Source organism: Ctenocephalides felis, unplaced genomic scaffold (assembly GCF_003426905.1).
Source record: "Ctenocephalides felis isolate EL2017-DRISC unplaced genomic scaffold, ASM342690v1 CF-g0.4_SCAFFOLD_03571, whole genome shotgun sequence".
Classification (NCBI taxonomy): domain Eukaryota; kingdom Metazoa; phylum Arthropoda; class Insecta; order Siphonaptera; family Pulicidae; genus Ctenocephalides; species Ctenocephalides felis.
In genome coordinates, this window is record NW_020539725.1 from 61,121,067 (window position 1) to 61,134,988 (window position 13,922).

Below are 13,922 nucleotides of genomic sequence, written 5' to 3' on the forward strand. Positions count from 1 at the left end.
ATTACATTTTTTCCAAATAACGTCGGAAATCGATAGAAGAACTAATTATAAGAAAAAAATGTCTTCTATAGTTTTTTTAAAAAAACTAATACTTTTCAAGTTACTGGTCACTAAAGATTCATATATTTTGGCGTTTTTCTTCGTTTTTTTTGCAAATATCTCCTAAAAATATACATTTTAACGGAAATCATGTAATGAACAAAATAATGTCAATAAAAATCTTAATAAATCGGTATTACATAAGTGTTCTAGGAAAAAATATTAAGCAAGATTGAAAGAGCAAAGTCCGTTTTTTATTTCGTTCAAGATTTAATTGTTGTATTCAAAGCCATCTAGTGTCGAGGTTTTACATTTTATGCATTTCGGTGAAATTGGGTTTTATAGTGCTCAACATAAGCTTTAAAATGAGTGCTGTTACAAGTTTTTTGCGTGTAAAATGAGTGAGCTATCATTCAAATAAGAAGGCATATACGAAGTTTTTTTCTTTCAAATCATATGGTTTAATGAGCGCCATTTCCACCAGAATGAAAGTAATTCACATTCCATCTAGAATTCACTTCATTATAGACATCTTGATGGATTCTAGTAGATTCACTACTTTAGTACAAACTATTTTCAGAAAACTCACGATTTTATAAAAACTTTTTTTCCAATTTTTTTAAAAATCGAAATTATTTTCATTATATCTCAAAAGAATAAAAGATACGTAAAAGCATATAATAAAAATCAAAGGGATCTTTCTGGCTTATTATTGTTTTTTTATTATTTTTCTTCACACCAAAAATTGACAGAGTTATGAATGTTTAAGACTGCGCGGGCCCGCGCAAATTGGAAAAAAAAAGTTTTTATAAAACGTGAGTTTTCTGAAAATAGTTTGTACTAAAGTAGTGAATCTACTAGAATCCATCAAGATGTCTATAATGAAGTGAATTCTAGATGGAATGTGAATTACTTTCATTCTGGTGGAAATGGCGCTCATTAAACCATATGATTTAAAAGAAAAAAACTTCGTATATGCCTTCTTATTTGCATGATAGCTCACTCATTTTACACGCAAAAAACTTGTAACAGCACTCATTTTAAAGCTTATGTTGAGCACTATAAAACCAATTTCACCGAAATGCATAAAATGTAAAACCTCGACACTAGTGGCTTTGAATACAACATTAAATCTTGAACGAAATAAAAACGACTTTGCTCTTTCAAACTTGCCTAATATTTTTTCCTAGAACACTTTATGTAATACCGATTTATTAAGATTTTTATTGACATTATTTTGTTCATTACATGATTTCCGTTAAATGTATATTTTAGGAGATATTTGCAAAAAAACGAAGAAAAACGCCAAAAATATATGAATCTTTAGTGACCAGTAACTTGAAAAGTATTAGTTTTTTTGAAAAAACTATAGAAGACATTTTTTTCTTATAATTAGTTCTTCTATCGATTTCGACGTTATTTTGAAAAAAATTAATTACACATTGAGAGGGGGTGTCATCCCCCGGGGGGTGATGGCGCAACCCGAATTGTTTTCACTTTGAACTTGAGGGTAAGATGAACATAATTCCAAAATTTCATTCAATTCGGAGCACAGTAAAAAATTCAGAGGTTATACCCTTTTCCTCTCCGTTTACTGCACTAATTGTGTTAAGGTTATACCAATATGATTACAAAGTTCGATCAACTATTTCCACCCAGCAAGCTTCCCGAGGAGGAACAAAAGCCACATATTTTTTATTTAAATAAAATTTAACTTTTGACATTTTTGACATTTATTATTTTTATTATTTTCCTATTTATCTATATTATTATTTTTTCAGTTAAAATGAAATTCAACGAATCGTCCCGTTTGCTCCGGAACAAAAACATCCTGAAAGCGAGCAGACGTCTCTATAGCACCTGCAAAAAAAGCGACAATAAAAAATCTAAGGACGGTTGTAAGGTCAATCATGAGGATTTGAGGTGCTGCAAGGACGATTCCAAAAGGTTCATCAAGGAGTGCCTTATAAAGGCTAAGGCTTGCGATAAAAATGCTGATCAGCAAGCCGCTCTTCTGATCGCTGCTGATTTGAGAGGCCATTACAGCCACGGTAATAATTGATACAGGGATAAATGATAATGAAACCCAAAATTGTATTTTATTTTTGAAGTAAAACTTCTTCCGTACAAATGCAACGGAAATTGTTACGCCAACGTGAAGTGAGAGTCATTCGCTCTCGATGATATGATTCCTATATACGGGACTTTATACGTGCGTACGTCACCGAAAGCATGAAGCATATTGTTCAAATTTCCGGTGTTATGTCAAAACTTTTTAAGGTTAAATAGTAGTATAAATCGTGAGTTAATAAAAATGTCAGGATCGGAAGAATATTTTATCCCGTCCCCCATAAATAATTGTAGTGCAAATAATCGCAAATAATGAAACAAATAAAAAATCTGTGCCGTGTGAGAAATGTAAGTTTATTGAAGTAATTTGTATTATTCGAGTTTTTCGAGGTTACTATATACCTTTGAGGTTATAACTATTATAATATTTTTACAAAAGACATATTACAGTTGCCAGCGAAATAGTCAAAACAAACAAGCCTCACAAACACATTTCAATTGATTGACTGTGTGTAGGGCTTGATAAATAAAACAAATATAAAAGTATGGCTTCAATTTTTTAGGCAGATCCTTTTTTTATTTTCTAAGTTGATATTTAGTTTGCTCGTCAGTAGAGTCTTTTTTTATCATCTAATAGATATTTAATTTGCTCGTCAGTAAAGTCCTTTCTTTATTTTTTAAATTGCTAATTTAAATGCTCGTCAGTAGAGACCTTTTCCTATTTTCTAGGTTTTTTTATAATTTGCTCGTCAGTAAAGTCCTTTCTTTATTTTCTAAGTCGATAATTAATTTGCTCGTCAGTAAAGTCCTTTTTTTATTTTCTAAGTTGTCAATTAATTTGCTCGTCAGTAGAGTCCTTTTTCTATTTTCTAGATTGATATTTAATTTGCTTGTCAGTAGAGTCCTTTTTTATTTTCTGAATCGACATTTAAATTTGCTCATCAGTAGAGTCCTTTTTCTATTTTTTGAATCGACATTTAAATTTGCTCATCAGTAGAGTCCTTTTTCTATTTTCTAAGTCAATAATTAATTTGCTCGTCAGTAGAGTCCTTTTTCTATTTTCTAGATTGATATTTAATTTGCTTGTCAGTAGAGTTCTTTTTCTATTTTTTGGATTGATATTTAATTTGCTTGTCAGTAGAGTTCTTTTTTATTTTCTAAATCGACATTTAATTTTCTCGTCAGTAGAGTCCTTTTTTATTTTCTGAATCGACATTTAAATTTGCTCATCAGTAGAGTCCTTTTTCTATTTTCTAGATTCATATATGATTCGCTCGTCAGTAGAGTCCCTTCTTCATCATCAAAATCAATAATTAATTTGCTCGTCAGTAGAGTTCTTTTTTTTTCTATTTTCTAAATTCTATTTAATTTGCTCGTCAGTAGAGTTCTTTCTTGGTCATTCAAATTGTTATACAATTTGCTCGTCAGTAAGGTCCTTTTATACTAAAAAATTGTTGATTTGCTAGTCAGTAGAGTCCTTTTTATATTTCCTAGATCCATGTTAAGTTTGCTCGTCAGTAGAGTCCTTTATTTATCATCTAGGAATTTGCTCGGTAGTAGATTTCTTTTATACCAAAAATTGGTTAATTTGCTCGTCAGTAGAGTTCTTTCTTTATCATGAAAGTTGACTTTCAATTTGTTTGTCAGTAGAGTCCTTTGTTTATCATCTAAGTTGACCTTTAATTTGCTCGTCAGTAGAGTCCTCTTATACCAAAAATTGGTTAATTTGCTCGTCAGTAGAGTTCTTTCTTTATCATGAAAGTTGACTTTCAATTTGTTTGTCAGTAGAGTCCTTTATTTGTCATCTAGGAATTTGCTCGGTAGTAGATTTCTTTTATAGCAAAAATTGGTTAATTTGCTCGTCAGTAGAGTTCTTTTTTTATTTGCTCATGAGTAAATTTCCTATTTTTAAATGGCTCTTCAGTAGCGTTTTTCTATTAGAATTGTTATTTGCTCGTCAGTAGAGTCTCTTTGTTCTATTTTTAGTTTGCTCGTCAGTAGAGTCCCTTTTTTGTTTTATTATTAGTTTATTCTTTAGTAGATTCGTTTTGCTTTCATTGTTTGTTTGCTCGTCAGTAGAGTTCCATTGTTCTTTAATTTTTAGTTTGCTCGTCAGTAGATTCCCTTTTTAATTTTAATTTTATTTTGCTCGTGAATAGAATTTTTTTTATAATTTTACAATTAATTTGAACGTCAGTGCTGTCCTTTTTTGCTTCAAAATTTAGGTGGCTCATAATTAGAGTCCTATTTCTCCTCGCCTAGATATTTAATTTGCTTGTCCGTAGAGTCCCTTTCTCCTACTATTTTTACTTTGCTCGATTTTTACTTTCTCAAAATGCCATTTAAATTGCCTATCAGTAGAGTTCTTTTTATCTTCAAGTTGTTTTTAAGTTGCTCGTCAGTACAGTTCCTTTACATTATTTTGAAAACCAATTTGTTCGTTAGTAGAGTTCCTTCTTATCTTCTGAATTGTTTTTCAATTTGCCCGCCAGTAGAGTTCTTTTTTATGAGTTTAAAAATTAATTAGATCGTCAGTAGAGTCCATTTTTTATCACCTAAGTTGTTTTTAAATCTGCTCGTCAGTAGAGTCCTTTTATACTAAAAAATTGTTGATTTGCTCATCAGTAGAGTCCTTTTTATATTTTCTAGATCCATGTTAATTTGCTCGTCAGTAGAGTCTTTTCTTCATTATGAAAGTTGACCTTCAATTTGCTCGTCAGTAGAGTCCTTTCTCCATTATGAAAGTTAATCTTAAATTTGCTTGTCAGTAGAGTCCTTTTTTCTACCTTCTAGTTAGTCACACGATGTATTTATTTTTACTTAACTTAAATTTGTTACTTTGTACAGTAGCAAATAAGTTTTACTTCAATCGCGTGTGATCCTTACGCGCACTCTTTTTAACTTCCCGTAGGGTAAGTCATAGTAATCGCAAAAAAATCGAAAATGAAAATTTTCTGTATATCTTTACGTTTCAGAGGTTTCTAAACATTTTGGCATAACTTAGAAAAAATGGATGTATGTGTGTGTGTGTGTATGTATGTATGTGTGTGCGGATACAAATTTTCGTCGACGATTTCGGGAACACGGATCAACCGATTTGAATAATTTAAAAAACATTCGATCCGTATTGATAAGGAGACGTGCTGATTAGTTTATGGCGAAGGCAGGTCCAGCCGTTCCAGAGATACGGGGCAAAAAGTGCCGAAAATGGTACCTCAGTTTTTAGGAGAACGGAGCGTCCGATTTTAATAATTCAAAAAACATTTGACTTGTATTGACAAGATGAAGATTTGATCAAATTTTCATGAAGATAGGACTAGCGGTTTCGGAGATCTAGTGAAAAAAGTAAAAAAAAATGCCATTTGGCGGTCAAAAATGATCATTAGACATATGCACATCAAATTATCAGATATTTTATAGAGATTTTAACAATAAGTATAAATTTTGTTTACATTCCTTTGGGTTCCGTACCAATGTTTGCGCGTTAGACGTCGACGCGGCGCTTACGCGCTTCGATATTTCGTCTCTATGCAGATAAAGCAGTACGACTGCTTTGAAAAAAAGTTCAGATCTTCCAAAATATGTTAAAATAAAACAAATATTTTTTTTTCAACAAAAAAAAAAAAAAAATTAAAAAAATATTTTTTTTTTAATTTGTTTTTTTTCAAAAAAAAGTAATTTTTTGTCCAATTTATAGTTTCTCAAAAATCTTATTTTTTCGAAGTAAATTTTTTTCAAAAATGTTAATCGTTTTTAAAAAAATAATAATTTTTGGCACGGGAAGTTCCAGCAATTTGCCTTAAGGCACGATGCCTTAATTGCCTTAAGTCAGAATTCCACTTACAGCTAGTTTCTATTTTCTCTAGGTATGAATCGTCTCGAGATGTACCTCAACGAACTGGAAGCAGGAGTCTGCGACGGCCGAGCGGAGCCCCAAATTTTAAAAGAGACTCCCGCAGCGGCCTGGGTAGGCGGCTGCAATGCCCTTGGGGCTGTCACAGGAAACTTTTGTATGCAGTTGGCCATTAAAAAGGCCGAAAAAGTCGGAATCGGATACGTTGTGGCCAAGGGAGGGTGTCATTACGGAATGGCTGGTAAGGGATAAGTAATTTTATGAAGTCAAATTTATTTTGCCGATTGTGATTAGTCTTAAATTTGCTCGTCAGTAGAGTTCCTTTTAATTTTGATGATATTTTGATCGTCAGTAGAGTTCTTTTTCTTCTTTTATATTAGTTTGAGCGTCAGTCGAGTCCCTTCTGATTCTATTTTGCTCGTCAGTAGAGTCCTTTTTGTATTCCTCAAGCTTGTCAAAGAAGTTTAGTCCGCTCTCGTGAATATTTTTTTTTATTCTAATTTTAATTTGCTTCTCAGTAGAGTTTGTTTTCTTTTTATATTTAAGTTTGAACGTCAGTGAAGTTCCTTTTGTTCCTCCCACAAAATTGATTTTTCTAGTTAGCTAAAGTCATTGCTATTTTATTTTATATTTGCTCGTCAGTAGAGTTCCTTTTAATTTTTTCTTTGAATTTGCTCGTCAGTAGAGTATTTTATCTGTTCATATTTTTAATTTTGAGCGTCAGTAGAGTCCCTTTTGTCCTTCTGAAAAAAATTATTTGGCTTGTCATCAGAGTTTGTTTTTTTGATTATTCTATTTTGCTCGTCAGTGGAGTCCCTTTTTTCCTCCCACAAAAATGTTTTACTACTGAGCTGATGAAGTCATTGCTCTTCTAATTTAAATTTGCTCGTCAGTAGAGTTCCCTTTAATTTTCATGATATTTTGATCGCCAGTAGTTTTCTTCATCCTTTTCCTTAAATTTGCTCAGTAGAGTTCTTTTTCTTCTTATATATTAGTTTGAGCGTCAGTAGAGTCCCTTCTGATTCTATTTTGCTCGTCAGTAGAGTCCCTTTTTTATTCCATTTGAATTTGTACTTCAGTAAATATTGAGTTCCTTTTTTTAGTTTCTTTATCAGTAGAGTCCCATTCGTCCTCTCCAAAAAATTGATTATGCTTGCCATCAGAGTTTGTTTTCAGTAGTCTTTCTTCATTTCTTGATTTGATCGTCAGTAGAGTCCTTTTTCTGCTTATTTTTTTAGTCTGAGCGTCAGTCGAGTCCCTTCTGATTCTATTTTGCTCGTCAGTAGAGTCCCTTTTTCATTCCATTTGAAATCCCCAAAATTGAAGTCGAGTTCCTTTCTGCTTTGATTTTAGTTTAGTCATCAGTAGAGTCCCTCATGTCCTCTCCAGAAAATTGATTTTGCTCGTCATCAGAGTTTGTTTTACTGATTTTTCTAATTTGCTCGTCAGTAGAATCCCTTTTGGGTTTTTTGAGCTCGCCAAAAGACGTTTTTTTGAAGTAAAACTTCTTTAGGCGCAACTAGGGTGTAAATGCAACGGAAATGAGTTACGGCTAGGTCGTGTGCCAATGATTCGTCATTCGCTCTCGATGATATCATTTCTATACGGGTCGATTGTGATTAGTCGTCGTGTATGGGAATAGAGATCTGTCGTTGTATCAACGAGAAAATCGGCATAGATAAATAAACATTTTAAAGTTACATCGCAGTACAAATCTTGATTTAATTTAAAACGCCTGAATCAAAATAATATTTTATCTCGTTCCTTGAATATAATAAAACAAATTTTTTATTGCCGTGTACTAAACGTAAGTTTATTGATTAGAAATTATTTCTATATTATTCGTAAGTACTTTCTATAAATCTTTGAAGTCCCTTTTAATTTTCTAGGTTGCTTTTTAATTTGCTCGTCAGTAGAGTTCTTTCTCAAAATGCCATTTAAATTGCCTATCAGTAGAGTTATTTTTATCTTCAAGTTGTTTTTAAGTTGCTCGTCAGTATAGTTCCTTTTCATGATTTTGAGAATCAATTTGTTCGTTAGTAGAGTTCCTTCTTATCTTCTGAATTGTTTTTCAATTTGCCCGCCAGTACAGTTCTTTTTTATGAGTTTCAAAATTAATTAGATCGTCAGTAGAGTCCCTTTTTTATCATCTAAGTTGTTTTTAAATCTGCTCGTCAGTAGAGTCCTTTTTATTTTCATATATTGCAAAGTACATTTCCTCGCCTTTTCTTATTAGAGCAAAAGCTAGGAAATTATTAAAAAGACTCTACTGACGAGCAAAAGCTAGAAAATTAACAAAAAGGACTCTAATGACGTGTTAAAGCTAAAATATATAAAAAGGGACTTTACTGACGAGCGAATGATAGAAAATTAATAAAAAGACTCTACTGACGAGCAAAAACTAGAAAATTAATAAAAGGACTCTGCTGACGAGCAAACTAATCTAGAATTAAAAAAGGGACTCTACTGACAAGCCAACTACGTAAGTTTATTGATTAGAAATTATTTCTATATTATTCGCAGTTTCTATAAATCTTTGAAGTTATCAAAATGAAAAATATTTTTAGGCAAGACAGATATTACAGCGTTTAAATAATGAGATTATATCGCCAGCGAAAAAATAAAAAAAAATACAAACAGTCATTGAATGTATGTTAATTTTAGTTACATAAAGTTCTTCAAACACAATTATTACATGATGAGTGAAGTTGCGAAAACAATATTTGTTTAGACGTTGTTTAATATAATCCACTGTGTGAACGAATGTTATAGAATTTATTAATCAGCAATTACTTCATTTCTCTAATGAAGGTTCATTTCTAAATGCTAATTACAATGACAAACCGATTGTGCTGTTTAGTTGGCCAGGATGTTTTTGGTTTTAATTGTTAAAAATATATGTGTTAGGTTATTACACCCTCCAGGCAGTAGAAAAGGGCCTGATTGGATACAGTTCTACAAATACTTCCCCTTTGGTGGCACCGACAAGGAGCAAACAAGCGTGTTTGGGAACAAATCCACTTTCTATTGGAATGCCATCGAGTATTAAAGAAGATTATTATTTATTAGGTACGAATATATTTATATATATATATATATATATATATATATATACTAGCTCACCCGGAAAACGTTATTTTGCCATAAAATGTTTAGTACGAAAATAACTAACTGATTGCAAATATAGTGGATAAGTGAAAGGAGCAGCTAACAAAAAATATATGAATAGTTTACACACTGCAAAGCACTCGACATTTAAATATCCCTTAATAATAGTCTTTGCAAGAGCCAAAATCTAATTTGAAACTGATTCTATTTAAATTGAATTGGCTCATTTAAAGATTCAAGATTTTTATATATTATTATCGCGCTTTTCATTAATTCATTAATTTTCGAAAAAAAATTAAGAGAGAGGACAATTTAACAGTTTTGCTATAGATTTGTATGGTACCGATACTTTCCTACCAAAAACTGTTATATCTTTAGATTTTAATATTCAATTTCTCTATTTTTTTTTAAATTGCTCTTTATGCAAACCATTTACCAATTCTGTACTGTTTGGCGCATCGGGAAATATTTAATAAAACCCTTGATAAAAAAAATAGTATTTTTTAGATAAAATTTATAATTTATCATAAGACCAGGAAATATAATTTAAAATTCAGTAAAAAAACAATCACGGACTAGCTATTATAAAATAAAGATTTGTGGAAGGAGGGTGAAAATTTAGAGTTGTGGACTTTTTTTTAATTCCGCATTCTGAAAATTAAAATTTAAAAAAATGATTCCAGAATTTAAAAAAAAGTTAAGGGTGACCCATGACATAAAAATAGTATTTTGAAGTAAAAAGAATTACAATAAAAAATTGACCTCATAATTAAAAAAATGTGTTTGGGTTGTGGACAACCCTTAATAAGAATAAATAGTTTTTTAAAGTAACATTTAACCATTATCTTAGCTAAAATTGTGTCAAATAAAGGTCAAATTAAAAGTAGAAGAAAATTGATTCCAAAATTTAAAAAAATAGGTATGATCAACCCTTGATAAAAATAAAAAGTTTTATGTATTTTTCGATTTTAAATTATAAAAAGTTAGAATAAAGAAATTTGGTGTCAAAATTAAAAGGAAAACGTTAGGTGTGTAAACTACCCTTAATAAAAATAAATAGTATTTTGGAGTAAAGACAGTTGTATGTATTTTTCAATTCAGCATTAAAAAAATTACAATAAAAAAATTACCTCAAAATTGAAAAAGTGGTTAGTGTTAACTAACCCTTAATAAGAATAAATAATTTTTTAAAGTAACATTATCTTAGCTAAAATTATGTGGAATAAAGGTCAAATCAAAACTAAATGAAAATTGATTCCAAAATTTATAAAAATAAGGGTAGACAACCCTTGATGAAAAATAGTTTTTCTAAGTAAAGAGTGTTCTATGTATTTTTCGATTTTAAATTATAAAAAGTTAGAATAAAGGAATTTGGTCCCAAAATTTAAAAAAAAATGTTAGGGGAAACAACGCTTAATAAAAATAAATTATTTTTTAAAGCAATATTTAACCATTTTTATATACTCAAAGAAAATCTTAACTAGAACTATGTCAAATAAAGGTCAAATTAAAGTTAAAAGAAAATTGATTCACAAAATTAAAAAAATAAGGGTGGACAACCCTTGATAAAAAATATAGTTTTTCTAAGTAAAGAGAGTTTTATGCATATTTCAATTTCAATTTATAAAAAATTAAATAAATAAAATTAGTCAAAAAATTAACAAAAAAACATGTTAGGAGTGAACAACCCTTGACAAAAAAGAGTATTTAGGAGTAAAAAGAATTGTATGTATTTTTCAATTCCGCAATTTGTAATTAAAAAAATTACAATAAACAACAAATTGAACTCATATTTGCATAAATGTGTTAGGGTTGGACAACCCTTAATAATAATAAATTGTATTTATTTAAAGAAAAAAATTGAGTTTTTTCATCAAGCTCAAAAATCTGAACTAAAATTATATCAAAAATATTTAATAAAAATTGAATAAAAATAAATAGATAAAAATTGATAGAATTGCTGAAATAGCCATAAAAAATAGGGGTTGGTGATAAAAAAATAAAAATTTAGGGTTGTATGTATTTTTTAATGCCACATTATAGAAGAATAAAAACAAAAAAATCCGTCCAAAAATTACAAAAATAAATTGAAGGGTAACTAGTGGGGTGGGTGGCATCGTGGCTTAAGGCAAATTGCTGGAACTTCCCGTACCGTAACGAAATGTTCGAGGAATACTGAATGTTTTCAAATAGATTATTATAAATATTGTAACATTGTCTAATATTTATAAGATAAACTGTATTGCAATTTAAAATTTTTGTATAAGTTATATTAGAACTATAGTCAGAATCAAAAATAAAATCTGATTATTTTTTCGATATACAAAATACTAAAAAAAAAAAAAAAAAAAAATTGGAACAAAATTTTTTTTTCCAAATCAATTATTTTGTTAAGACAAGCAGAAAGTTCTTTGAATCATTTAAATCGGACGCTTAGTTCTCTCAAAAACTGCCATTTTTTACATATTTAGCTCCGTATCTTCGAAATGGCTGGGCCTGCCTTTGCCAAAAACTAACAACACTTCTCCCAATCATTACTAATTGAATGTTTTTTAATCATTCAAATCGGATACTCCGTTCTCTCAAAAAGTCGATTTCTATTTTCTGCACTCTTTGCTCCGTATCTCCGAAACGGCTGAACCTGCTTTTGCCAAAAACTAATCAGCTCTTTTCCCTATCAATAGAATCGGATGTTTTTTGACCATTCAAATCGGTTGATCCGTGCGCCCTGAAACGTGACTGGAAATTTGTATCCACACATATATATACCACACACACCATCCATTTTTTCTGAGGTATGCCAAAACGTTCAGAAACCTTCAAAACGTCGAGAAATGTAAAAATTTTCAATTTCGATTTTCGGCCCATTACTATAACTAACTTACCCTACGGGAATTAAAAAAGCCTTATCACTTAGGGGTATGAAAAATAGACAGTTACCATTCTCAGGCCTACATATTAAAATACATACACGTATATACACGTACATATACAAAATACATATATAAAATTCAATAAATCGGTAAAGCCGTTTCGGACGTGTATATAAACTTTGTGACACAAGAATTTTATGATACGAGATATATATATATATATATATATATATATATAACCGTCTTAAATCAATATTTTTCCCCAGATATGGCAACGTCTGCAGTGGCCCTCGGTAAACTCGAAATGGCCCGCAGGCTCAACAAACCGATACCTCTAGGCTGGGCCTTAGGGCCAGATGGCCAACCTACTGCAGACCCAGCTGTTGGCTACAAAAATGGCATTCTGATGCCTTTGGGAGGCGCTGAAGAAACATCTGGTTATAAAGGATACGGTTTAGCGTGCATGGTCGAGGCTTTAGGATCTATGCTATCAGGATCACAGTAAGAAGAACTTTTTACTTTTTTATCACCGACCCCTATTTTTTCATAGCTATTTCTGCAATTCTAATCATTTTTGAAGTAAAACTTCTTCAGAAAATTCAAACTCCTCAAATCATTTGGAATGTTTGACCAAATTATAAATGTTCCTGTTGACGTTGATAATATGGTAATTTATTACCCTCGTAATATTGATGATTATCATTGCATTAACGTTCACATAAAAAAGAAAATGATTCATAGATCAAGCTATGTGCAGCTTGATAAAAAAAAAACAAATATAAAAGTATGGCTTCAATTTTTTAGGCAAGACAGATATTACAGCTGTTCAAGGAATGAGATTATATCGTCAGCGAGAAAGTAAAAAATACAAACAGTAAATGAATGTATGTTAATTTTAATTACACGAAGTTCTTCAAACACAATTTTTACAGGATGAGTTAATTTGCAAAAACAATATTTGTTTAGGCGTTGTTTAACATAATCCACTGTATTATAATTTATTAATCAGCAATTACTTTAAACCGATCAAGTCATATTTCAAGTATGACTTTGATTACATATTATTGTTTGTAAATATTATACATATTTTTATTGTAATCATAAATATATAATTCATAATTTATCATTTATAAATGTGTATAATGATTGACGACATTAATAATGCGTGCATCATTATTCAAAATTTTTATATGATGTATTTATTTTCACTCAACTTAAATTTGCTACAATATAATTGCAAATAAGTTTTACTTCAATCGCGTGTGATCCTTACGCGCACTCTTTTTTTAATGTGGAATTAACAAAATACATACAACTGTCTTTACTCATCAAGGGTAGTTTACACCTAACATTTTTTTTAAAAATTTTTTGACCAATTTTCTTTATTTTAATTGTCTATAATTTGAAATTGAAAAGTACATAGGACTTTTTTCACATCGAAAAACTATTTATTTTTATCAAGGTTGTTCACCCCTATTTTTTTTAAATATTAGAATCAATTTCATTTAGTTTAATTTGACCTTTATATGACATAATTTTAGCTAACAATAAGATAATGGTTAAATGTTGCTTTAAATACAATTTATTATTATTAAGGGTAGACCAATCCTAATACTTTTTTCCAATTTTGGGTCAACTTTTTTTATTTTAATTTTTTTAATGTGGAATTAACAAAATACATACAACTGTCTTTACTCACAAATACTATTTATTTTTATCAAGAGTTGTTCACCCCTAACATTTTTTTTTAAATTTGTTGACCAATTTTCTTTATTTTAATTTTTAATAATTTAAATCGAAAAATACATAGAACACTCTTTACTTTGTAAAACTATTTATTTTTATCAAGGGTTGTTCACCCCTATTTTTTTAAATTTTAGAATCATTTAGTTTTGATTTGATCTTTATATGACATAATTTTAGCTAAAATAAGATAATGGTTAAATGTTGCTTTAAAAAACTATTTATTATTATTAAGG

At 30.0% G+C, this 13,922-nt stretch overlaps 1 protein-coding gene across 1 annotated transcript; it reads left to right on the plus strand.

The window, feature by feature from the left end:
- Window positions 1–1,825: 1,825 nt before the first annotated feature.
- On the plus strand, window positions 1,826–12,448 carry LOC113386430 (uncharacterized oxidoreductase YjmC-like). The gene is made up of 4 exons (XM_026624211.1): window positions 1,826–2,090; window positions 5,976–6,203; window positions 8,870–9,031; window positions 12,210–12,448. Exons 1-4 carry the CDS (start codon window positions 1,826–1,828, stop codon window positions 12,446–12,448), a joined length of 894 nt encoding a protein of 297 aa, XP_026479996.1.
- Window positions 12,449–13,922: the final 1,474 nt, after the last annotated feature.

Coding starts and splice junctions, on each gene's coding strand:
- LOC113386430 (XM_026624211.1), top strand. CDS start 1,826: ATGAAATTCAACGAATCGTCCCGTTTGCTCCGGAACAAAAACATCCTG. Junction 6,204..8,869: donor GTGTCATTACGGAATGGCTG/GTAAGGGATAAG, acceptor TATATGTGTTAG/GTTATTACACCCTCCAGGCA. Junction 9,032..12,209: donor AGAAGATTATTATTTATTAG/GTACGAATATAT, acceptor ATTTTTCCCCAG/ATATGGCAACGTCTGCAGTG.